This window comes from Centruroides vittatus, unplaced genomic scaffold (assembly GCF_030686945.1).
Source record: "Centruroides vittatus isolate TY-2023 unplaced genomic scaffold, ASM3068694v2 contig_1168, whole genome shotgun sequence".
Taxonomy (NCBI): domain Eukaryota; kingdom Metazoa; phylum Arthropoda; class Arachnida; order Scorpiones; family Buthidae; genus Centruroides; species Centruroides vittatus.
In genome coordinates this window covers 3,335,617-3,362,585 of record NW_027120749.1, presented here as the reverse complement: position 1 = coordinate 3,362,585, position 26,969 = coordinate 3,335,617, and the positions used below count along the sequence as shown (strand labels likewise).

The 26,969-nt window shown below is 31.2% G+C and overlaps 1 protein-coding gene across 4 annotated transcripts in view; it reads right to left on the bottom strand.

The window, feature by feature from the left end:
- unc-104 (kinesin family member unc-104) overlaps positions 1–24,588 on the bottom strand; it is a 187,472-nt gene extending 162,884 nt beyond the window's left edge. For all 4 annotated transcript variants that reach the window (XM_067278651.1, XM_067278667.1, XM_067278660.1 and 1 more), the window contains exons 1-2: positions 24,372–24,588; positions 23,720–23,856 (exon numbers count right to left, since the gene is read on the bottom strand). In XM_067278651.1, coding sequence (XP_067134752.1) covers positions 23,720–23,819 — 100 coding nt within the window. In that variant the 5' untranslated portion in view covers positions 23,820–23,856; positions 24,372–24,588. The remainder of the gene's footprint in view (positions 1–23,719; positions 23,857–24,371) is intronic.
- Positions 24,589–26,969: the final 2,381 nt, after the last annotated feature.

The following is a 26,969-nucleotide window of genomic DNA, read 5'->3' as shown; positions in this document are numbered from 1 at the left end:
TCACCAAGCTTCAATCAAGTGACAGAAGGAAATCTGTCTGGGACTGCAGATCTTGTGAAATGCACAAAGACAACTTCAAAATGAAGAGAATTGAAAAACTTACAATAAATCCACAAATGCGAAGATATACACAACAAAAAGAAATATTTCTAAAATTTCACCAACAGACAAAAAATTGGCATACAAACTGGAAAATATATACTAAAACATACCAATTTACACCTAAATGCTACTACTATCGAAGATTAAAGTTTTTGTTGTTCATTTGCTGGAAGTAGCATTTAGGTGTAAATTTCACCAACACCAGAAAACATATACATTTGTTTGTTTTCTTCTGGACTGACCTGAAATGGTTTGGACAACTGCAGATGGAACCAAATTAACAAATGATCCCAAACCCCATGTCTTTGAGACACCAAGATTTGACATCCCAATTAGTTTCAAATCTCTCTTGCAGTCCAATTGACCCCTTCTCTGTCTCCAAGTGAAAATTGAAACACCTTTTGGATTGGAGGAAAACTCAATGTAAACTTTAATTTGATGATGCCAGAAATAATTTGAAGATATTGCCAGTTGGGATTGTAAACTTCAATCCCAACTGGCAATATCTACCTGATCTTGGCACTCTGTTTAAATCAGTTTTGTGTGTGTATTTCTCAACAACAGTTGTTGCTCTCTAAGACATTGTGTCATCTATAAATTTTCTGTAATTTCTGTCAATGTTGTCCAACAGAAATAATTAAAGTCCTTTTCAATTGTGACAAAAATGCTAACAACTCAGAAAAATGGAATTTTTTTTCATAAATATGGGAGTGAGACATTAAGATGATGAGTACCTGAATATTCTCAATATCCAGGACCCAGATCCACAAATACCTCATTATAAGTTATGAAGAAATTCCTCGTAAGTTGCCAAAAATAATGTCAATGTACTTTGTGAATATAAGACAAAAAATTTTATATTCACAAAGCACATTGTAAGTTACAATATTGTATAGTCTTGTAAATATTACAATATTTAATAGCTCTCTTAACTTGATGTACTGGGAAATGTGATGTCAGAACATTTGATTCTATTGATAGATAATTTAGTCAACTGTTTTTTCCAACTGTCTCTTTTAAATATTTGATTTGAAACTTCTAAGATGTTATCAAATTCCAAAAAATATGATAAAATTCCACATAATTGAATTAAAACTGTTATAGAATGTCATACAAAATCTCATTCATTATTATTTAACATTATCTTTCTTTTAATCAAAAACCTATTAGTTTGTCAATTTCTTTCAAACTTCTTCAATATTTCCATTAATATAACTACCATTACCAATTTTGGATAGATTTCATACCATGCCTAGATCAGTTACTGTTCATTCAGTAGAAGAGTGTTTTAGGTATTACCAATTATACATATAAATAATTGGTTAATGTTACCTATGGTTCCAAGATAACAGCTCGTCTGATTCCAGCAAGGAAACAGTGGGGATGCACGTTCTAACCTAACCTAACCTATTCTAATAATTTTGTTGGTAAAAATTATAGTAATTTATTAGAATAGGTTAGGTTAGGTTATAACGTGCATCCCCACCATTTCCCTTCTTCTATTTGTTGGAATCAGAGACAAGCCATCATCTTGGAACCATAGGTAACATTAACCAAATAATTTACCGAAAAGTAACTTCTATCCATTTTATTTTATTAAAAATAATTCCTATCCATTTTAATTTAAAGTAAATTGCAAAGATGTGATGCAAGAAAATTCTGAAAATACATCACAAAGAAATGCTTTCCTAAGATCCATTAAAATAGAAACAGTTGCTAGTGAATCAAGACATACTCTCATTACTAATTTCTTCTGTTTTTTTCTTAAATGTTATGATTTGTTTTATGAATACAAAATGTAAAATATTGTTATTTTCTGGTAACTACAGCAATGGAGAGATACTATGTCATATCTTACAATACATAGTATCTCTCATAACGATTTCACATTAGAAATTTATAAAACAAATAGAAAAAACAAAATATTCTATTAACTAGAGACATGAACACTATCATCCACTTGGAGATGCAGTTATGAAATCAAACTTGCTCTAATTATTTTACACCATAACACTTAAATATTGTTATTTTAATTTGTTTTCACTTTTATTTTTGTTATTCTTTATATATATTTTAATATTTAATAAACATCTTCTACTGTTATATTGATTGTTTCTTGATTCCATTCCAATCTTTCCTTAGAGTTCTCTCGCTTCTATCTCTTTCTTTTCTTAGCTAAGAAACTGGATCCAAAGTATATCGTTACTGAATTGTTATTTTTAAATTTTTTGCATTTCTTTATTTTATTATATTTTTTTTATTACTTGTTCACCAGAAATTTCCATAGAATATATATAAATGTTATTTGTGTTTTAACTAAGGAAGATCTGTTAACTGAGGTCAAAAATATTTTCACTCTAACACGTATTTAGGGATTGCAATTGCTGGATCCCTCATCCAGCAATCCAGCTGGATCCAGCGCATTCTTTGGCCTGCTGGGTCCAGAACCTGGTGCTGGATCCAGCACTGTGGATCCATAAATACTAAATTAACTTTCTAAATAATGGCGCAAAAGTCTACGTTGTCGGTGTTGCCGCTTTGCTAACTACTAGACTGCTACTAATTACTTACTCACTACTTTACTAACACTAATAATTAAATTACTTATAAATAAACTATACCTTTATCAATCCAGCAAAATTTAATAAAATAATGACGTATTCAATTGCTTTTAATGATCATCATCAGTTACAAAAAAATACAACACTAACTATAGAACATAAAATGTGTTTGAAATAAATATAAAAAAAATAGTGCTTAATTACATCCCATTTTTAAACTAGATACATAGATGTACTTCCAGGTCTAATAATTTTCGCATTGTATACCGACGTAATCCCATTGTTTTCAAACTTTTAAGAAACAATAAAAAGAAAGAGAATCAGAATTCAACAACAGGTATATATTCGGTGCCTTTACACGACCAATGTTTCAATTCCAAGCTTGTTTATGTGAGTGCAATGATGCACAGTTTCAAACAAAGGTTCAAGGGGCACAAATATACAATCAGTAAGAACCTTGAGAACACTGCACTGGCATCATACGCAAGACAGAAGGGTGTTGACGTCTGAATAGGCAAACGGTCAAACATCTTGAGAGATTGGAAATCTGCAAGGCACACATGGAAACTGGTTATATAAACCGTAGAAATGCAGACTCATTGTCTACCGCGTGAATTGTTAGAGATCCTTTTACATTAATTAATGTTATTAAAGGACAATGCTGGTTTCGTTGTCATATCTTATATTTTTTTTTCTTTTTTGCTATTTATTTTGTTTTTTTATCTATATTTCGTCCGCTTGGGCATTTTCCGTTAATTTTTATATTTATTCTGAACACATTTTATGTTCTATATTTAATGTTCTACTTTTTTGTAACTGAGGAAGATTGTTAAAAATGATTGAAAACGTTATTATTTTATTAAATTTTGCTGGATTAATAAAGATGTAGTTTATTTAACTTATTCTACTTCCAGTACATAGTTTTTATACTTATAAATAACTACAGACTGATTTGTAGAGCCTATATAAGAAAACTGGTAAGACTGATAGCCACTTAGCCACTGATTATCCGTCCCTACATCATTATAATATAATATATTAATATAAATTAATTAGTAGAATTACCTTTGCTATTATTTAACTTAAAGATTACATTATAATCTAACTAAACATTTAAAGTTAATTATCTCTATCTCAAGTGTTAAATCAAACCAAAGTTAAGTTTACTATCTAAATGTGTAAGAAGTTTTACTGATTTATAGTGACCAGTCTAAATAATAAAAGTTTCTTAAGTATTTTTAAAAAATGTTTTATTTCTTTAAAAAAAACCATAAATTGCTGGATAGATAGATAGACAGATAACACTTTATTGCACCAAAAATACATCCGTGCTGGATCCAGCTAGAATTATTTTGATCCAGCAAAAATCCAGCTGGATTGAAAACACTGCTGGATTGCAATCCCTACACGTATTGCTGGAGTTATAATCTGAATTATTTTTATCTATTAGAAAGTCACAGCTAAAAAGAAAGAAGAACTGAATAACAACATGCAAACAATTTACTGTGGTTGTTGTAGAAAAAATAGTCTTATGATTGAATTACATCAGTTCCATCTCAATACTTACATTATATATATATATATATATATATAAAATCCAGCAATGAGCTGCTTAACTTTCCCAGCAACATTTTTAAAACTGTACATAGTACTATCTGTTATGATATTTTATTAGAAATTTTTTTATATAATTAACTATTATAAAGGAACAAAAGCTTAATTTTGAGGGTAGAGATGGGCTTTATAAAAAAAACTGTAAATGTTAATAGAGAGTAAAATTTTATTAGGTCCAACTATATTCAAGATATTATACACTTCTCCCATCTAACTCCCCATCCTTTCAACCATTGATCATCAAAATTTAATAGCATCAATTCACTTAGCACACAAATCTCCTGGCGAAATTTCAGAAATTTATTTGTTATTAAATAAATGAACAAAATCATGCCCCCCACACATTATTATCCATACAGAGAAAAAAAATTCCCAAATTGTTTTGCATTTCTCAACATTTCAAGGTCTTGAGTCCAAAAATTAAAAAATTTTGCAGAGTCATTTTTTGATTGATCACCATACTTTCCTTCTGTTATACATAACAGAGCTGGACAAGTAAAAAAGGAAAGATGATTTAAAAGAGTTTGCAATTCTTGTAAACAGGATCAAGTCACCATTGAAACTAGGCATTTTACTCAAAAAGAAAACAAGGTATAATCAATAAATCAAGATCTGACAGAATGTTACACAATATTTTTGTGTTTTGAAATTTTTAAAACTAACAATATAGAACTGATTCAATACCTATTATGCAGGGAAAATTTTTAAATTTTACCAACCATTTTGCTAGTTTTAAATTTTCTTGGCCACTTCAAATTATTTATCACCACCAGTTTTACTTACTAATTAATACAAGTGCTGGTAGCCTTATCAGTTTGGTATCTAGAAAGCAAAAGTAACATGTTAAGCTGTTGTCACTTAGGAGAAGGCCAGATGTTCAGGTCTCCAATTCAAATGAAACTTGGTGAGTATAGCCTTAAACACAAACAGCTCCTTTTCCAAATAATAGGACCAACTTCTCAAGCATTTCTGAAAAATGGACCTCTGAAAATTGAGTGTTTAGTTTATAAATCTTTGGAAATTCCACATTTCTGAGTGGATAAGATGCTAGGTGCATCTTATCCACTCAGAAATGTGGAACTAGATGATGTAAATTCAAACCTTTGGAATTTTAGTTTAGTTTTGTTTTTTTTTTTTTTATTTCTAACATAATTATTTTATTATTTTACCATATCATTAGCATCATTATTACTATTATTATTCCTCACATTTAATATGAGGAATAATAATAATTTATAAAACAAGAGATTAAAAATTGAGACGTCGTTTCCAGTATAGTAAAAACAAATCTCTGCAGATTTAACTCTTTTATGCTGTTAAATAAAAGTTTTATTTCTTCATATTTATTTTCAGATATGGTAATATTGTGATATTTGAAATGTAACAAATATTAGCATATGATGAAATTGTCCATAATATTGACAATTAAAAAAATAAACACTGCAACTATGTTACCCTATTTACATATCACTTGTCTTTTCATCCATGTGCAGTAATGTCTGATGCTTAGTTGCTTGTGAGGACATAGTATGTAATCACAAGCAAAAATATATGAAAATAAATGTGAAGATATGAAAGTTTTATTTAAAAACATAAAAGACTTAGATCTAGAGACTTATATAATCTCTCTATTCACCGGAACTTGTAATAATAAAAGAAACCCTTCTAACCTTTTTTTACCCGGTGTGGTTCTAAAAAAAAGGTTAGAAGGGGTAAAAAAAGGTTAGAAGGGTTTCTTTTATTATTACAAGTTCCGGTGAATAGAGAGATTATATATTTACATAGCGATGCCGGCTAATGAATATCGAAAACTAATGATAAGCCTAACGAAGGCAAGGGCCAAACTAGAATTTCTTCATAAGTGTAAACGGAGTGGGGTGTTTCCCATGTCCATTTATCGTATACATCTTCCACCCGGAAATGAACAACTCCTCAATAAAGTACGATGGATGTGCTTAAATAGGGCCATTAAAAGCACTAGGAAATCACTATATTCCTACCTGGCAAGGCTTATAGCAACAGAAGATGCGTTATTTGCACAAAACCCAAGATCCTTGACTGTCGAAAATGCCAAATTATCCAAAATCCAGCAAAGATTGGGCAGTAATCTGAGACAAAAATACGATAGGAAGATAAACTGGATATTCAAGTTTCAGATTCCCATTGAATCAAAAATTAATAAATGTCCATTTGTGACTTGGGACGATATTCAGGTTCCTGACTTTGCCAAGCATGTGTTATCATTTGGACCTTCATACGCGCCTAAACCTCCACTGAACCGAGCAGCCGTATCTTACATCCCGGACTTAGAGATTCTCTTGAAAGGGCTCACGAAGAACCAAAAAGAGTACTATAGATGGATGGCGGCGTTTAAAATAAGAAAATCCAAAGAAACGAAAGAGGTTTATCATTTCCAAGAACAACTAAGGCGAACCATAAGATGGATAAAACGCAACAACATCACTATGGCTAGAGCCGACAAGGATAAACTGTTAGTACTGATGAAGCGGGATACGTATGAAAAAGGCTTAGAAGAATACATTAGCATGACTCGATGTACGGAAGTGCAAGGGGTTTATATAGATAAATTACAATCGCGGGTCAAACGTTTTGCGAACACAAGCCTGGCCAAGAGAATGAAAATGGGAAATATAATAGTTGATGCTCCAGAAATACCGCGGTTATTTGCATTTGCAAAAACACACAAAAAAGCACAGCAACTGAGACCAGTGGTGGACAAGACTAAGGCCCCCACACGTATCTTAGAATCTTTTACTCATAACTTGCTCATCCCGCACCTGGAAGGATACCAGTTCAATATAACCAACCCAGCAGAACTTATAGAAAAATTGAAGAAGATAGCAAAACCAGCTTATGCTACGGTCTTAGACTTCAGATCGTTGTTTCCGTCGATAGAACTACCACCATGTTTTTGCGAACTAAGGGACTTTCTGTTTTCGATAGTTGAGGACAACACAATGCACCAACATATTCTCGAACTAGCCCATTTGTTATGTTACGGCTCTCTTTTCCAATTTAAAGGGATCACGTACATGCAAGGCAAAGGAGTCCCGATGGGCAGCCCGCTCTCGGGTGATTTGTGCGAAATGGTAATTAGGAGATTGGAAAACAATATCCTACCGCGATTCTTGCCCAGCATCTTGTTGTACAAACGTTACATAGATGACATTATTATATTTTGGAAAGTAGAACCGGACATAAAATTATTCCTCGAAGCCATAAACAGTAATCCGTACGGGCTAACATTAGAGGTGGAGCAGCACGACTCATCGAGGGTGCACTTCTTGGATATTGATATCAACTTTGAAGGAGCTAATATACTTACATCAGTATACCGAAAGCCTAGCACGTTCCACACATATATTCCTAGAAATTCATATGATCCTTTTCAATACAAAATAGCTGCCTTCCGAGCATTAGTGAGAAGGGCTCATACGCACTCCTCTACAAAAAAAGCGCTCGAAACGGAGCTCAATCATATCCAAAATATTGCTATAAGCCATGGATACAGCAAAACGCTCATTGAAAAGTTGTCTAGAAGACATGAGAACTCCCAAAAGGAAAATAAGCAAACAGCACAACCATTGAATATCACACAGGAGGAAAATGAAAGGATACCTATCACATACAATCCAGTGCTGAAATCTATTTACAAAACCGTGGCCAACCGTCAAGGAATTAACATCGTGTACAGAAGATGTCAGACTCTCTTCAGAATATTAAGCAACAGTAAAGACCCACCAAACCCCGACAGGCTTCCGGGAGTATATATGATACCACTAGAAGATCACAGGTGCGATAGACAATTAACATACATTGGTTCCACGAAACGTGCGTTAAAAGTGAGATTAAAGGAGCACGAGTCAGACATACACCACGGTAGATACACCACGGCCCTGGCGACGTACGCGTCGGAAGAGGAGATAACGGCGGACCTGCATGCGGCAAAAATCATTATACCCAGCTATAACCCACAGCAATTGAAATGGCTAGAAGCCATAGAGATATTTAAGGCTGGATTACGTAACACCTGCATTAATCATAAGGACGAAATGATCCTATCGAGCGCATGGCAGGTTGTCCTAGAAAACAGCGTTTAAAGGAGAGGAGCATCGAGCATGCGCAGTACAAATATCCAGCTGCCGCACGTGATAATATTCCGGAAAGAAATTTAAATTGAATATTTTCGAATGTTAACGGCCTATTCGACGAAGCCTGAAGAAGAGCCCAGGAGGGGCTGTGAAAACGTTTGCTAATCTATAAATAGAACGAAGCGATTCTAAAAATAGAACCACACCGGGTAAAAAAAAGGTTAGAAGGGTTTCTTTTATCTAGAGACTTATTTTCACTAAACAAGAAATGACATCACAATTTTTAATCTTATCTTATAAGCTTTAAGCATGAGAAATAATAATAGTAATAATGCTAATGATGTGGTAAAATAATAAAATAATAATGTTACACATAAAAAAAAAACAAAACTAAACTAAAATTCAAAAAGGTTTGAACCTACATCACCTAGCTCTAGTGCTTAGAGTGTTATCCACTCTCTATCACCATTACAAGGAGAAATGAAACTTCCAAAGACTTGTATGGTAAACATAAAATTTTCAGAGGCCCAATTTTTGGAAATGCTTAAGAAATGCATCCTATTATTTAGAGGAGCTATTTGTGTTTAAGGCTACATGCTCCCATGTTTTCTTCAAATCGGAACCTGAATGTCTGGGATCTCCTTGTTAACAACAGAAATCATTTTTTGAATAATTTTTTAATGAATAATTGCAAATAACATATTTGATCACAGTGTTTAAACAATATTTCGCAGGTTCTATCATGTCAAAATTTTCGTTTTAGTCTACTGAAAAAAAATCAAAGAGAAAAAAGTCACTCCAAAAAATTCCCCCAAATTTTCTGTCAGTAGATAAAAAATCCCCAATCTGGAAACATTGGGCAGCACTGCACAAAAACTTCCTTCAGTTCTCAATGTCACTTCCTACTTTTCTGTCCAAACTTACCACATGACATTATGAAATTGCTAAGCATGTGGTGCACCACACTAGAGCTAGACATTGTTGTTTTGCTTGAAGTGTGTGTTGTGAACGTCAAAATATGCAGACTGGGCTTTTATAACCACTTGCTATCACCAGTATTATATTTTTAATAAAAAATATTGCCAATTGGAGATTTTGGCATTATGCAGTATGACTCCTACTATTATGATTACTAATAATCCAATTAATTTTGAGCTAGATATAGGATCACCTATAACTTATGAAAAGTATTCAAAGTAATTTAAATTCAACTTTACACTACTTACTGGAATCTTGTAACTAATCCCTTCAAAACCTTTGTATTTCCAGTAAGTTACAATGCTAACTTGAGTTCCAATGGAAAGCCCCCCTTTTGGGAGACTTGTGCAAGCTAATATTGAGGCAATTGGAACAAAGGATAATCCCCAAATTTACAGAGGACATCATGTTATACATGAGATATATAGATGATGTATTTGTGGTATGGAAAAGCACACCGAGTGTCAACAATTTTTTAAAAGCCATGAATAACAACCCATATGAGCTCACACTCAAACTAGACCAAATGTCACCTTCAGATGTGCACTTTTTAGACATCTCCATATGAATCTACAAGAAAGAAATACAAACGAAGGTATACTACAAACTGAAGTTCTCGCCATTATATATCCTAACAGACTCAGAAGACCCATATCAATATAAAATAGCTGCTTTCAGGGCACTGATAAAAAGAGCATTCATGCACAACACCAGAAGTAAAGACACATACATACATACAAGAAAGACATTGGCCGTACACGAAGTGTTTAGCCAGCAGATAAGAGGGTAAAGGAAAGGGAAGGGGAAGAAGGAGGGAGAGAAGATAGACAGTAGAGAAAGGTAGGATCCCTCTGAACGGCATACATATGGCTACAGTACCCTCTATGTTTGATGTTGGCATGCAGTTTTTATGCTACAAATAGCTAAGTGTAGTAGTTAGTGCCAAGTGGCTGTTAGTAGGAAGACTTATGTCTACTTAAAACTGAACACAATTGCAAATCTTAATACTACTTAACAACTAGACAGACAGCGCAAAAAGGACACGAACACAATGATAAACTAGACAAGACAAACGGACCGTCAGAGATAAACAAGCAAGACCCCAATTTTTTTTATTTTTTTATTTTTATTATTATTTTTTATTTTATTTTCAAACATTAACTTACTCACTAACTAAACTAACCTACCATAACCTAGGACGAACCAAGCCAGAGGACCAAAGCTAACAACCCCTAATCTAATTTAACCTAACCTATCATATCCTAATTGGAAATCAAGCCAAGAGTCCCTCATCTAACTTACCACTTAGACAGAAAAAGAATTAAAATACAAAGTTAAAAGGCAGCTAAATGCTGACAATTGAAACAAAGCAAGAAAAAGCTAATTGCCATCCGTGCCCCTGGAGTGATAGCACTCAAGAGCTCCACTAAGGGATATAAATATGAGTAGATGATGGAACATTGTACGTGTGTGAATGAGTTGGTGCAGATTGCAAGGCCAATTGTATCATTCAAGAATAGCAGCTCTCATTAAACTATCCCTAATGTGATTGTACCTATTGCAGCAAAAAACTAAGTAAAGCAGCGTTTGGTCCTCCTGAATTATGAATTGTCCCCAAGGTTAAATCTATGCAAGTATTGTTTAAAGTTGCTGAGTCCTGTAAGTAGCTAAGTGAGGATGTAACTAGGGTAAAAGTGGCAAAGAATCACAGTAGTGTCAAACCTTGGGGGTGAAAGTGTAGGTGAGCCTACCAGTGGTGTCACGGTCCCAGCTGTCTTGTCAGAGAATGAGGATTTGCTTTTGGTTTTCATTCCGGTGTTGGAATGTTGAAAGCCATTCTATTTTCTTACGATGTTGTATCTAGTCTTCTAGTAATAGTCTGCCAATGGAATGATGTTTGCATTAATCCTGACCAGGATTAATGCAATTATTTCTATGAACAGAACCCCGACATCCTGACGAGGATTTGCTTCTTGACGTGACTGTTGATGTACGAGGAGGTAGGAATGTAACTGAAAGTACTAGTGACTGAAGACTTTGCAGTTTGTTTGGCAAGACAGTCAGCAGTCTCGTTGCCAAAAACCCTCAAATGACCCGGGACCCATTGGAAATCTATTCTAATGTTGTTGTCTAAGTGTCTGAGAATGTGGTGTATGAGATGGACAAGTTTTAAGCGGCTATCAAACTTCGCAATCCTGTGTAAAGCTATCCTACTGTCAGAATAAATGTGATAGTGTAAGTAGTCTCTTTTGTCCTTCCTATGCCTAATGTGAATTAAGCTCATATAAATAGCTAAAGTTTCCACCTGTACTATTGAGCAGTGTGAACCTAGACTGAGGAATGCATTGTGAAATTTGTGGCCTACGTCGGAGTAAACTACAAAAGCGGCACCCACATTGTCGCCCATCTTGGAACAGTCAGTGTAAATACTAAACATGGGATGATCACCTGGATCTTTGAAGTAAACATCAGGGGCAAACTGATGGGAGAGGTGGTAATCGTAAATCAGGAGGGTATTTTTGCCGATGCTGAATTTTTTGATATCATCGATCAAGATCAAACTGGGGGGAATCTTACCTACTCTAATCGTTTTGTCGACATCCAAGTCGCTATAATCTCACCAGGGTAAGGTGACAAGATTTTCCTGCCAAATAATGCATTTAATTTCTAAATCGATAGGGATCAATCCTGACATTACCAAAAGGGCACTAGTGGGTATGGTCCTATAAGCCTTACAAATGTAGAGAGCTGCAATCCTTTGAACAGATAACAGTTTTTTGTGGTTATGGACTTTGGCGGCCATGTGGCCCTAGACCTATACGGATTAGAAGAGTGTGTGTTCCTAGTGTTCCTAGCAATACTAATGAGGGCGTTGGCCATGTTTTTAGCTTTGTTCGTGATGTATTTGATGTGGGGTGTGAAGTTAAGTCACTCATCAAGAATAACGCCTAAATATTTAATTTCCATTGTTTGCTTTATTCTGTGAGCACCTATTTGAAGGGTAAGCTTCCTGACGAGTGGCACATTCCTACAAACTATCATGCTTTTGCATTTATCTGTGTTAATGGGTTGCCTATGTTTAATACTCCACTGGTGAATGTTATTAAGAATGTCATTGCATATGTCCTGTAAGCATTCACTGTTCCTGTGTGAAGCTAAGATAATTGTGTCATCCGCATATCCCTGTATTTGGCAGCCAGGAGGCAGGGTGTCGTTTAAGTGCAGAATAGAATTATAGGCTATGTTCCAGAGACCAGGACAAGATCTGGATCCCTGAAGACAGCCTCAAGTTATGGGTATGATTTTGTGTTGTATAAACACCTGCACTCCTGTTTCTAAGACAGGATTGAAGAAGTTTGTAACGATTTTGAGGGCAGAGATGAGCATGTAATGCGTGCAGGATAGAAGGCCACCAGGTGTGATCAGAGGCACCTCTAAAGTCAATAGTGATAACTGTGACATGCTGATTATTTTGTTTAGCCTGGTGGATGTAGTTAACGACCTGATGAATGGCATCTACTGTACCTTTGTTTTTAGAGAAGCCGAACTGATTCTGATGTAGGGCTCTACACTTGCATAGATGCCATATGATCCTATTAATCATTAGACCATCTAACACTTTTCTCAAAGTTGGGAAAAAGCAGATCAGCCTGTATTTTTCATAAGTGTTATCGCTGGTGGGCTTGGGAATCAATTTGACATTAGCCTTTTTTTACTGAGTAGGAAAAAAGGCCAGTGTTCAAGCAGATATTGAAGAGAATAACAAACGCTGTAGGATTGGCCTCAAATGCATGTTTTATTATCCTAGTGGTTATGCTGTCAAGACCTTGGGCTGTCAAGACCTTATCTGTGAGCAACACAGCCAAAGAACTCAAATACCAGGAAGATGTAGCAGCTGCTCATGGATACAAGAGAAGCATGATTCATAGGTTAACCCAGAAGCTATACACTCCAGACACAGAAGTCCGCAACGAGGTGGGAGAAATGAGATCCAGCAGGTTTCCAGAACAGTAACAGGTGCTTAATACAAACTGCATGATTGTCCAGTACAACAAAAACCTTCATCACATATATAAGGAAATACCGGAAAGGAACGGGATCAAACTAGCATACACAAGAACCCAGACAATATATGCATTGCTAAGGAATGACAAAGTCAAGCCAAGTAACATGCGGGTGCCAGGGGTGTACGGAGTACCAATCAAAGATAACAGGTCTTTGATCAGTACTCTGTACCTCCGTTAAACCCAATACTTATAATATGTGGGCTCCATCATCCCTTCATTGAAGTCAATCAACCTGACCCAACAATCACCCACTACGTATTACAAAAATTTTTGTAAAAGAAAATAAAAACAAATACAGTAAAACTCTCTTAGTTAACATTTTACATAAGTGAACAGTCAGAAAATTCCCCTTGAGAATGCCACAAATTATTACATTACTTAAGAGAGATGTTCACTTACATGAGATTTAAGTAAACATTCCAATTTTCTCCTAGGTGATCTTATACCCCTTTTAAGTGACAAGTTGTAACTTCCCTAATTGTTCTACACATAATAATAAATGCCTAATTAATTTCCTGTCATCAAATTTTACTCATGAAAGCAAAGTTAAGTGAACAAGATTAACAAAAATGCAGAATTTTTTAGAAGTCCTGGGATTAAAAGATAAAAAGCAGTTGGTATTTGTCACATATAACAGAAGTCAGCTTCTCTTATACATGATAAATAAATCTTATTTCATTCATAAGTATGAAATAAGCTTTATTTACCATATGAAAAACAAATCAAGAAATCATGATTGTCAATAGAATAAGAATTTCTTGTTGATTTCCTATCTTCTTGCTAGTAATGTTAGTCTATGCTGCAGACACAATCTTTCTCCAGATCTTTGTTTGCAACAATGATTCTATGATTGAATATTCTTAATAGTTTTAGTTCTTCTGTTCTTTTGTCTAATCATCATTTTTGTTACTGTCCTTGAGGTCAGATGTCTTCCATTGTTTGGTTGCAGAAAAATTTTGACAGCCAATCTAGGTGCATTTTTTCAACATAACCTAGCAATCTATTTTGATGGCTTTAAAACTTCTTTGACACTATACAGTTGATATATTTCTGTGAAATGTGGACAACAAAAAACTAAGATGAAAAATAGCTATAACACTTTAAGAACACAAGTCTACAAAAAAATTTTTGATCCAGTCTAAAATAATGAATGAAAAAAAAAAGTTTTTTTGAGAGTCATAGCAGTATCCAATTGAAAAAGTCACTAACTGACTATACATACAGAAATAAGAGTTGCCAATTTTCATGAGTCAATTTCTCCACTCCCAAACACTAGTAATTCTTAATAACTCATTCAAAAGATAATTTTTTTATTAGGTAGTATGCAAAATTTCAGCTTTTTCAATAAAGAGGATGCTAAAATATAAGCAATTGAAAAGTGCAAAAATCACCAAAACAAGCTGTATTTTCTTCTAATCCAAACTCTCGCCATAAATAATCAGACTATGAGTCAGAATATTCTGAAAGAATGTTCTAAATTATCTAATAAATTATTAAATTAGTATAATTATTAATTTAGATAAGAGATGACACCTAACATTACCTCTAGTACCAAATTACTTAGTTTCTAATTATTAATTATAGCATAATAATAAGGTGACCAACTGTCCTCCTTTAGGGAGGACAGTCCTTGTTTTGTAAGTTCTGTCCTCCCTCGAAAAGTGTCCTCCTACATGTCCTCCTTTTTGATATTTGAAGACTAATCTGTAAATCTTCATATATGACTGATGCCGAGCCAATCCATTGCATGTAATGTGATGTGATGTGTTTGTATTTGACATGATGGTTCATCAAGGCTTGGTACAGTGCAGCAAAACATGATTATGAAACACATGTGCTCTGCACAGGAGACCTTGAGAGAGTGCGCTGCATGCAAGTAGCTTTGTTTACTTCTTACCGAAACACAACACGGCACATACGCATGCAGTAGAGATTATTATAGTGTATTATTGTTGCAATGAATAAAATGTTTCTTTTATTTACAATATTTTTACTTCAATTTATGTGTCCTCCTTTTCATTGTATAAAAGTTGGTCATCTTAATAATAATAGCCTGATTAATTATAGTAAACGTTTGGATTAGTATCAATACATCGGGCTTCAGGATGTTAATATACAATATATGTATTTTCTTTTCATCTGGCACAGCAAATATTCCTAGAGAAAAAATTACTGGGTTGAAATAGCTCAAATTTTAAATTTAAGCCATTCTTGTCAACAGTGAAATGCTGGCAAAACTTCCAGGCTAATAGGTAAAAGTTCACAAGGGTTTCCTATAGAGCTATTTTACTGCTATCACTCAATTTTATGTTTGTAAGGAAAAAAAGAATGCATTAAACTGAATGATTTTCATTCAAAATATTATCCAAATAACAAAAGCTCAAATTTATACAGATTAAAACTTTTCATAATGATTTTACTAACAGTGTATTAAAAGTGTTTGGTTGGCAGTTGTCAATTGCCAAGCACCAACTGAACTGTACAAGTACATCATCTTAGGTCTTGATGTAGTAACATAATCATTAACCAAAAAACAATTTATATCCAAACAAAAACATCCAAGTTATAAAAAAATTGCACCAAGTAAAAATTTATGATAATTTAGATGACAGTCAAATTTTTTTCTTAGGAGTTTATTTCTTTGATAAAATTAAGTTTAGCACTTCTTGTAAGTATTGCTTCAAAACACCAAGCTTTACCTAAGAAAAAAATTTTGACTGTCATCTAAATTGTCATAATTTTTTACTTAGCACAAATTTTTTACAACTTAAATGTTTTTGTTTGGATATATAATTACCCAAAACTTTAACACTCAAAAAGTAAGAAAAGTAGAACAAAGTACGACATTTTAAGAAAAAAGAGGACAATTAGGATAAGTAGAAGCCCTGTTCTTCTATCTTTCATATCTCCAGCTCTACAGAAACATAAGTATCTCAACCAGAAATAACTTCATTCTCCTTCTTATCAAACTCTTAAGTGTCAAAAATTTTACAATTTTATAAAATTAAAAGTCTAATTTTACACAGAACACAAAAATTAGAAAAGAACACAATTATAATTGTGTGCTTTTATAATTTTAGATAATAGACTTTTATAATAGAAAAAATTTATAAAATTTAGACAACAGATACCATATGAAACACATGGTCAGCAGTCATTTTGTTTTGCTTTCTATAATTCTCTTTTCTTTTGTTCACTTAACTACTGGTCAGTACTGACAGCAGTAGGAATGCTTAAGATAAACATACTTGGCTACATTTAGAATAAACTTATCAATGTGATCACATCTTGAACACCAATAGAAAGTTGTTTAGCAGTGTCCTTTCAATGTTTCATACATGTTTTAAAGTGATTCAAAAATTGCTATAATACATGTGGATTATCTGCAATTCTTTTCCAATGATTTCAGCACTACTACTACCAAGATCTTTGTGTCACCTATCCTTAATAGTAAAACGATATACTATTGTAAAACTATCATACATAAACCAAGTGATCATCCCTCTCTAGAAAGATTACAAATTGCATATTATACTCTTACTCTCAATGGCAACAGATCTACCAATATGTATATGTTAAATAATAAATACATCATATTCATTATCATCAAAATCTTCACATTACCTAATATATTTTATTGAAGCATAAGCAATTTATATAATATATATGTTATACCAAATCCACAATGTTGCCTTTTTCAACAAATAGCAAAAATTCTCTAATTCATATGAATATTTTATATTTTCCAATAAGATATCAACTTTTGTTTCACTCATTAAATTATGCTTAGAAAACATAATCAAAGTTTCATTTTAGTATTGTCTTTTTATTTGAAGAATACTTGATGTTACTTTATACTTCCTAATGAGGCATTCTAGGGTTTAAAAACTTTAATAGAATAAAAATGGTAATGACATCATATTCAGTTTGATTTTGTCAGCAAGATGGTAAAAAAAGGAATTAATATAAACAATTTTAATCAATAATTACAGTCTGTTAAGAAATTATAAGACTACTACATTTTTTTAGTTTTCTGAAAACTAACAATGTTTTATTATTCTCATAAAAGTAAATATAATAAATAATCACATTTTGAACAATCAGTTCAACAATCTTAATGTATTTTAGTTATTAGTTTTACAAAAGTCAAATTTCCATTGCTAATAAATTATAAGACCACCATGAGAAAATTATTTAATCCTTTCCTCTAAGAAAAATTTCTATCCCTCACATGATTGTTGGTTTTCTATGATATCACATGACTAACTTTAATAATTTTCTTAAGTTTATTTTTGAGTGGTTGTGGCTAAACACCATGCAAAGAATAAATTGGAAGGAGAAAAATATCCAAAAATGTATTGTTATGCTGGTGCTGGTTACTCAGAAGGGCCATAGATGGTCTCCTTAATAGGTCCAAAACAGCAACTCATCATGTTTTGGAAAAATAAAATATTTACAGAACAAGAGATTTGGTCAAAAAAAAAAAAAAACCTATAAATGAAAAACCATGAATCCTGATAAATTTGTAAAGCAAAACAACCATCAGATTACATTGAGCTACTTTTCTGCAATTATATTTAATTAATTACTAAATAATTTGTCACTAAATGAAGGCATTAGGTGTCATCTCTTGTTAAATTTAATAATTATAATTAAATTAATATTTATTAAATAATTTAGGTGCTAGAGGGATGGCATCTAATGCCTCCCTCTATTGACAAATTATTTAGTAATTAATTAAATATAATTGTAGAAAAGTTGCCCAATCTAATCCAGTGATTGTTTGGCTTTAAAAAAAAATCACTGTCCTCACATGATTGCAGGCATGTTTTTGGTCTGGCAAATCAACAGAACATGTTTACAAGAGAGATTTCATATGAAATTTGGGTAAAATTTTCACATATAACTGTTTGGAAAATGTTAAGGAAAAACAAAAACAAAAGTTACACAAAACTAAAGGATAAGCCCAAATTGACTAAGGCACATACACAAGCAAGATTAGAATGATCCAAGAAGTATATACCTTAGACCGAAGTGTGGATCAATATGATGTTTTCAGACAAAAAGAACTTGATTGCTTCTTGTTCTCTCTTACGTTCTTTAGAATTAACCACAAAATCACTATAGAGAACTTATCATACAGGAACACTCTTTTTGATGGAAAAAGTAGACTTTATTTTCTATTTCTATATGAAAAATAAGTGCTTAATTCTAAAGAGACAAAAAAAAAGTTTAACCTTGATGATCCAGATGGGAATAATGCATATTGGCATGATTTGCACAAGGCATCTAAAGAATTTTTAGTAGACAAATGGGTGGAGGCTCTCTCATGGTTTGGAAAGCATCCTGTTATGATGCTAAACTTGTTCTGGTTAAAGTTAGCATTAAATTAAAATCTGAAAATTATCATGTGTTATTGGAAAAACATTTATTCCCATTTAGATCACATTTCAGAGGAAGAAAATGGTACTAACAACAAGACATTGCCACCTACCATAACTCAAAAACAACTCAAGACTGGTTTAAGGTAAGGAAAATTATTGTTTTATCTTGGCCGTCGAGAAGTCCTGACTTAAATCCCTTTAAAAACTTTTGAGGAATTTTAAGTTAGAAGGTATGCACACAAACAATCACCAATTTTCAAGTGTTCATGGACTTGAATGCAAAATTATGCACCAATGGAACATTATTGACAATAATCTACTGAAAAAAATTGGTAGAATCAATGCCAAACAAGTTATTTAAAGTTATATGAAAAAATAGAGCAACAATCAACTATTAATCAACAAAAAAGTTACTTCTCAATATTTGTTTTCATGGTGGTCTTATAATTTATTAACAGTGAAAATTTTACTTTTATAAAACTAATAACTAAAATGTGTTAAGATTGTTGAACTAATTGTTCAAAACTTAATTATTTACTGTACTTAATTTGTTGAGAATAATAATTGACCATTAAACATTGTTAGTTTTGAAAAAACTAAAAATATGTAATGGTCTTATAAATTTTTATATTGCATTTTATTTTATATTTATGTAAAAAAATGCATTTAAAACATTAAATAACTACTATTACTTCTGATGTCTTAATGATCAATGAAACTAACCACTCATCAAAAATTATTTCAAAAAGCTGATGTTCCATCAAACAATATAGTATCACAAATAAAAAAATAGCCAGATTTCGAAAAACACCCTCTACAGTCGCCAGCGCCGAGATTTCTGAATTGGTCACGGGTCACGTGATCGCGTCTCGCTCGCAACAGTCGCCGTCGGGATCGTCAGCATCGCGTCTCGCTTCCAACAGTCGCCGTCGGGAGCGTCGACAGTCGCAACCGTTCAGGCCGCCATCTTGGACTACCTAGGTGCATTTTAACCTTAACTTTAACCAAATACATTAAAGAAATGGCCCCCATGGTGGCAAAGTTTAAAATTTGATTATCATATTAATATTTTTGATAACCATTTTATGGCTCCGTCTGTCCTGGACCCTGTGCTTATTCACTTGTTGCATCTGCCTAGTTACAGCATTGTCAACTTCTATTGTAATTTTAAGTTAAGATTTTTGTATTTTAAAATTGATGGTTTGGCTTAGTTTAATGGGATATAGCAATGCAACTCAAGGATTATCTGCCCAGGAAAAATTTTCTATGGGAAACTGGCCTTTGTTTAAGTGTTAAGAAAGACGAAAACAAAACAAAAAAAAAATGCAGAAATCTCCAAATGACCAGTCCATTGGTGAGGTGCAAATCCACTGCAACTACCAATATTCAGTGATTTTATCCACTTGACCAGTGACTTGACATTTAAGACTTTATTATACAACCAGGAAGTCTAGTCTAGAAAATTAAATAACGAGTAATGCAAAATATGTAAGTTCATGAATTTACCATAATGCTGCACTCGTGTCATTTGGTATAGTTGCTAATTTTATGGATTCAGCATAACATACACACTTCACACCAAAATATTTTTATACTCTATACAAAATAAATATAAAATGGATTTATAACACTTAATTTGTTATAAAATCTGTTTTATAAATTACATAAATTAACATCTTTGCTTCTGTACTTAATGTTCAAAAACAAAAATATTAATCATTAATTGTTGAAATTATTAATAATTGAATTATCCTTATCAAAAATGAAACAATATTAAAAATAGATCAGTTATATATTAAGGGAAATACAAAAATATGTATATATTTTGATCTAAAAATTACAATTAAAAAACCATCAATTTTTTTTCTTTTTACTTATTTCCAAATACAGTATATCTAAAAACATTCAATGAATTACTTTTTCAGTTTATTATTTTTATTTATATTTTAGGAATCTTTCCCTGATATATCAAATTATGATCTTTCCTACATAGACATTATTCATCTTTTCTTTGTATTGTTATTGATCAAGAAAGATACTTCTACAGTACCTATGGTATATAACATGGTGACAGTAATCAAATGCTAAATCTTGACCAATATTAAAATTAAAAAGATGATAATTATAATAAACATTTAACATATTTAAACAAGTAATAAAAGTTTAAGTATTGCAGTTTTGCATTGCCAATAGTTTATTTTAAATATAACCTGAGTTTTCTACACAAAAAAGCAAAGATTTCCGGAAGTGACTATTTTTCAAGAATTATTACCGTAAAATCAAATATTAAAAACAACTTTATTTAAAGAGAAATTTGCTGAAAATCCTTTAAAAATCACTACTTCAAAAGAAAAACTGATACTCTGAGAATTATTTATATTAACAGAAAATTCATAGTGTATTTATAACTAAAACTTGAACATAAATAGTTAACTGCAGTAAGTCCTCATCTTTCAGGGGGTGATTCAACAAGATATGTTGGCCCCCATCCTCTCCACTCCGCCATCCTATTTGGGCCTGGTGAAACCCATAATGGGCTTGCTAAAAGAGGCCCTCTTAGCACCCACAGGGCAGAAAAAGCAAAAAAAAGTCCTCATTTAACATGGATCAATGGATTCTTAGAAAATGAGTTTATAGCAATGTGGTAAAATTTATTTCATTAAACCAATTTTACCACAGGCTAATTGATATAAATAAAGTTAAGTTCCTAAGGCAATATTTCTGGTCACAAAAACATCAAACATCTAAGACCCAAAACTCTTCCAACAGTAAAGATTGAAATGTGAGCTATACATGCATTAAAGAAAGATTAATGAAAACAAGTCAGATAGTTATTTACCAAATTTTGTGAATCAGTGAGTGACATAGTGGTGGTGGGAGGTATGGAAAGAAAAGCTTAATCCTCATCAGTGGTGACTTATAAAGATGAGTACAGTAATAAGGACAAGGCCATTGAGAGGGAAAGATACCTGGAAATTTTTCCCTAGACCCAAAGAAAACTTAGGAGTCCATAGTGGTTCCTATTCGTATAAAATTCATGTTATTTTTCTAACAGAAAATAAAATCTTTAATATTGCTTTTTATTAATTAAGAATCATTTTAAATATTTCATTTGTTAAAAAAAAAAAATGGTTAAAGAGGCCTGCTCTATTCCCAGGCTCTGTACAAGCTCTTTAAAGCCCCAAATAAGAAATAAATGTTTGGAAAGTAAAAATTGTAAGGAACACCTCCTATAATCACACAGTTCAAAAACAAGCAATTGGTCATTCCAATGAACTATAGAGAATGTTATAAATGTAAAATTATGAATGCAAACTTTGTAAATTGTAAACAAACTTCATTTGTTTACAATTTACATTGACATTAAATGATGTCTTACATGTTGTTAGTGTGGATATGTTTACATTATTTGAAAAAAAGGTGAAGTATAGTGAATGCAAATTGTATTAATTAGATTTCAAGGAAAGAATTTAGTTATTATTATTATTATTATTACTGGATTGTGTTTGCTACTTCCAGCATTTAATTTCCTCCTCACAGAATCAATTTTATTGTTTTACCAACAATAATTGTAAATGATTACAAATGTACTGTACTTGTATTCTTTTCTCATCAACCTTATAACAAAACAATATTAAGTGAGAACTTACTGTATGTTTATAACAAGATTTAATCACAATAAATTCATTTGCAATCTCAAGTCTTATGTAATTAAGTCATATAGTCTTTTATTCAATATTACATAACAAAAAAGATAACATCCTATTAGAAATACTTTTAATTGATGATACTGCAAAAATAATGATTTATATTTAGATAGCATTTACAAAAATACTTATTTCTGTATTAAAAATTAGTAATAAATATACATCTTAAAATAATTGAAATCAATAGATTTAAAATCTAAAATGAAGACAAAATACTTATGTTTAAAATCACAACATAGCATAAGTTAAATATACCATACATTTAAACAGATATACATACAATAGATTATTTTTATTTTTTAATATAAACATTTAACATATTTGTAAAAAAATGCAATATTTCTTCTATTCTTTCAGAATGGATATTAAGTAAATTAAAATAACTATTTCAAATTCTATGTAAACAATCTTTCAGATATGTTGCTTTAAACATTAATGTTTAAAAAATAATAATTCTGCAAGTTTTTAAAATTTTCTTTTAATTTGTTTTATTTGTTATAAATATATTTACAGTATATACAAATAGAGACAAGCGTTTTCATATAATTCTGTACACATTATATACAAGTATAAACAGTAATATATACGACAGAATTTATTCAAACTATAAAATTAAACACCACAAAGTCTTATTGTATATCTATGGCAAGCAACTATATCTAAGTAATTTTTTCTTAAATACTATCCATAAAATCCTGATCAATATTTGATTAAATTAATAAATCAACTAATATTTTTAGTATTTAAGAAATGTATTGTATATGTTCACTGAAATAAGATTTTGACATAAATCTTTCATATTTAGCAGGATATTTTTAAAATATAAACCATAGTTAATTCAATTTTCCTTTATCATATTTAAATTTGAATAAATACAATCTTAGTTATAGATTGTTCAAACAGATGGCCCTAAAATCTCAATTATGATGAAAACAAACAAAAATAGACTCCATCTACGCATTTCTGAAGTTGACAATACAATATTTTACTAAAAATAGTAAATATTTTCATATATGAAAATATTATTTCTCAAAAGCTAATCAAGGTTATAATACTCCTATAAGACCTCAAAGTACAATCTCCATATACATTAAAATATGTATATAGATAATATATTACATATAAATCACATACAATCTTTTAAAACACTTTTATTTAAAATTATATATTAAATCTATAAATAACCACACTTACTAGTTGTATTTCCAGACATAGAAATGATACATTTGCAATCTCGGCTCACTTCCCTGTTATTAAAGGGCCGAACTCTCACTGCCACTTTAACCGAAGACATCACGATTTTTGGGGTAAAAATATATCACAAATAAAAACTGAAAAAAATAAATAAAATAAAATAATTAACAATATGAAGTAAATTTGAAATTTTCATACCAAGTAAAAAATAAAAATTGATATAATTATAATGTATCTTCAATTTCTATCCAATAAGATCTATTTTATTGTTATAGACAAATGATGTTTGTAAACATTGTCAAGTAAAAATGCAGCAAACAAATTTAATAGATCAATTTCAATTAAAAGACTTCCTTTTCAATGAAACAGATCATTTTAAATAGACAGAAATGTACACTTTTCATTTCCATTATAAAAATGGTTAGAAATTTCTCATCAATTTCAAAAATAAACAAATAAAATTACAAGCTGATCATAATGGCCGGTATCCGAATATGTTACTTCATATAATAATTATTAAGCGTATAAATAATTGTAATTTTTTTCTCTAACGCTATAGTAAACGTTTGATATAAGCAAATTTCACATACATTGACATTAAAAAGCGTATATAATAAGAAATTACATATAAAACATTAGCCGGATTAAGTACCTGTTAAGATGCGTAGACACTGTATATTCAGTTATTACAGTATTAGAAATTTTCTCACGTTTAATATTAGTTTACATCCACGTAGTCTTTACATCCTATCATTATGAAACACTCGATGGCAAAATATATTCTAATTCTATAAATTCAAACCATTTCCACTAGCAGATTGAACAAACATGGCCGACACTGCGGAGAACCTTTACCGGGGATGACGTCATGCAATGACGTAATAGACATCAGAAGTTGATTGGTAATGTGTCGGCAAATGAGAGAAAAGATGTGCTCACACGCTACTTCTCTAGTCGCCAATCAATAGATATTAATCGATAAGAACGAGATGAATGACACACAAAGGGTCACTTACACCTTTCGATGCTTGCGGGTCCTTTAAGAAGTTCATTTGAAGATTTATTCACGAAAGTCTATACAATAATCTAAGAAACATCCTATATACGTCATTCGTACGAAATGGCTTTATATATTCGATTCTAAAACTTTAAATCGAATATTAAAAAAACTTTACGGACGTTTCTGAGGTTGTAACATATTTATAGTAAATTTAAAATAAAATGTTTAAGATATTTAATTTAAATACCTCATCGATTATCATTTATATAATTCCCATAAGTGTTTGATTATTTTAATTTAACAGTCGAATTTTACGTGTATATTATTTGGAATTTATCCAAAAGGAACCGCGAATGAAAACTATCGACATATAAATTTATAGCCTTAAAAGAAAGAAACAGTTCTAAATAAAATTATGTGTAATCCTTAAAATTTTTTATATCCGCATGTATTTAACTAAATAATTAAGTCAAATCTAAATAACATAAATTACAGAAGAAATGTTAATATATACAATTTCATAACCCCGTTTCAGTCGCTTACACGCAGTCCCGTCAATATTTTATTTAAAAATATAAAATTCCCGACAATCTCTTTCAACGTCTAAAATATATATATATATATATATATTAATTAAATTTTAAATTATATAATATCATCAAGTAAGTAAAATAATGATCAAGTAACAAAATTTTCAAAGACGTAATGTTCAGATTTGTCGAATCATATTGGAGATGGTACCCGGAATTGACTACGCATCTTTCCCCGACGCATGACATGACGTCATACTTTTCCCCACAAAACTGAAGCTATCGATAACCTTCCTCTGCCTGCTGACAATAGCATACTAATCGCAGTCATATTACGTATTGGGGGATCTTGCAGATATTCTTTCTATGACGTAAGACTCTCCACACTGACCTATTGTTCTTAATAACAAATTTTAATTTTGAAATATATATATATATAATTTTTTTTTTGTTACGCATGATTATTTTAACATATGTTTTGTATCGTACCCAATATTAAATTCACTTTAAAAAAACTTTTTGTTTCCTTCATGTACGCAAAGTGGCATTCTATCTAACTGTAATATTGCAAATTAATGTGCATGTTATATAAGCATATAAATATAACTGCAATATTTGGATCTGTAACTGATGATATTGAAAAAATATTAGCTAAATAAATAGTTTAATCGTTATATTTACCGATAATAAAAGTAAAGTTAAATACATAATATTTATTTATTATTTGTGCATTATGCGTTTTTGATTGTTCAATTCGTTAAATTGTGGGATTTAAATAGTAAAGCAAATAGGCCTATCTCTATCTTCTATGTTATCAAATTTAATCCAAATCAATATTTTCGTTTGTCTTAACTCGATAAATTCGATTTATTTATTATTTGTTTCATACTATATTTGATAATTTTAACGAATAATAGGAACTTTGGTCATTTAAATTTTTGGTAGACCTAATAATAAAAGCAACATTAATTTTTTAAATGGGAAATGTAAGAAAACACTCATAAAAAAAAATACAACAGCAGTCTGGCTTTGTCGGGAGTCGATAAGACGAGACGAATTTTCCGGAATTTTTGTTTATCTGGGTTTTTCTTGTGCTATTATTCTGTTTATTACCAACATTGTCATTTTCTTAAATACAAATAAACAAATACTCTATTATAAATATTCATTTTAAATTATTTTTATATTACTAGATTTATTTTAATGACTTTATAATAAGCAATCTAACATAACGCACATTTTTATAAATGTAGAACTAAAATATCTGTATTGAGGTCTTGTATTATATATCTAATAAACAATAAATATCTATAACATTTACAAATTAACGATATTCTTTAGAAATATTTTCTAAATGCATTCAAATTACGTTTACTTACATTACTGTTTTATCGTTATTTTCAAAATAAATTTGCTGACTATTTTAAACAGTCAATGTTCTTAATATTTATTGAAGTGTGTCTGGCAATTTCGTTAATTTAAATTTAGAATTATAGAACTTTCCAACTAAGTTGATAGGATAGAAATAGATACGAATAAACTACTGGTATATTGATCGAGATACATATGTTTCCACATAAAATAATAAATTAAAACAGTTTTAATCCAAATACTTTTAAACATTTAAACTTACTGGATCAAAGTGTTCGATATTTGTATAATCAGATACTTTGTATTTGCAACTGTATTTTTGTATAATAATTTATGACTCGTTTCAATA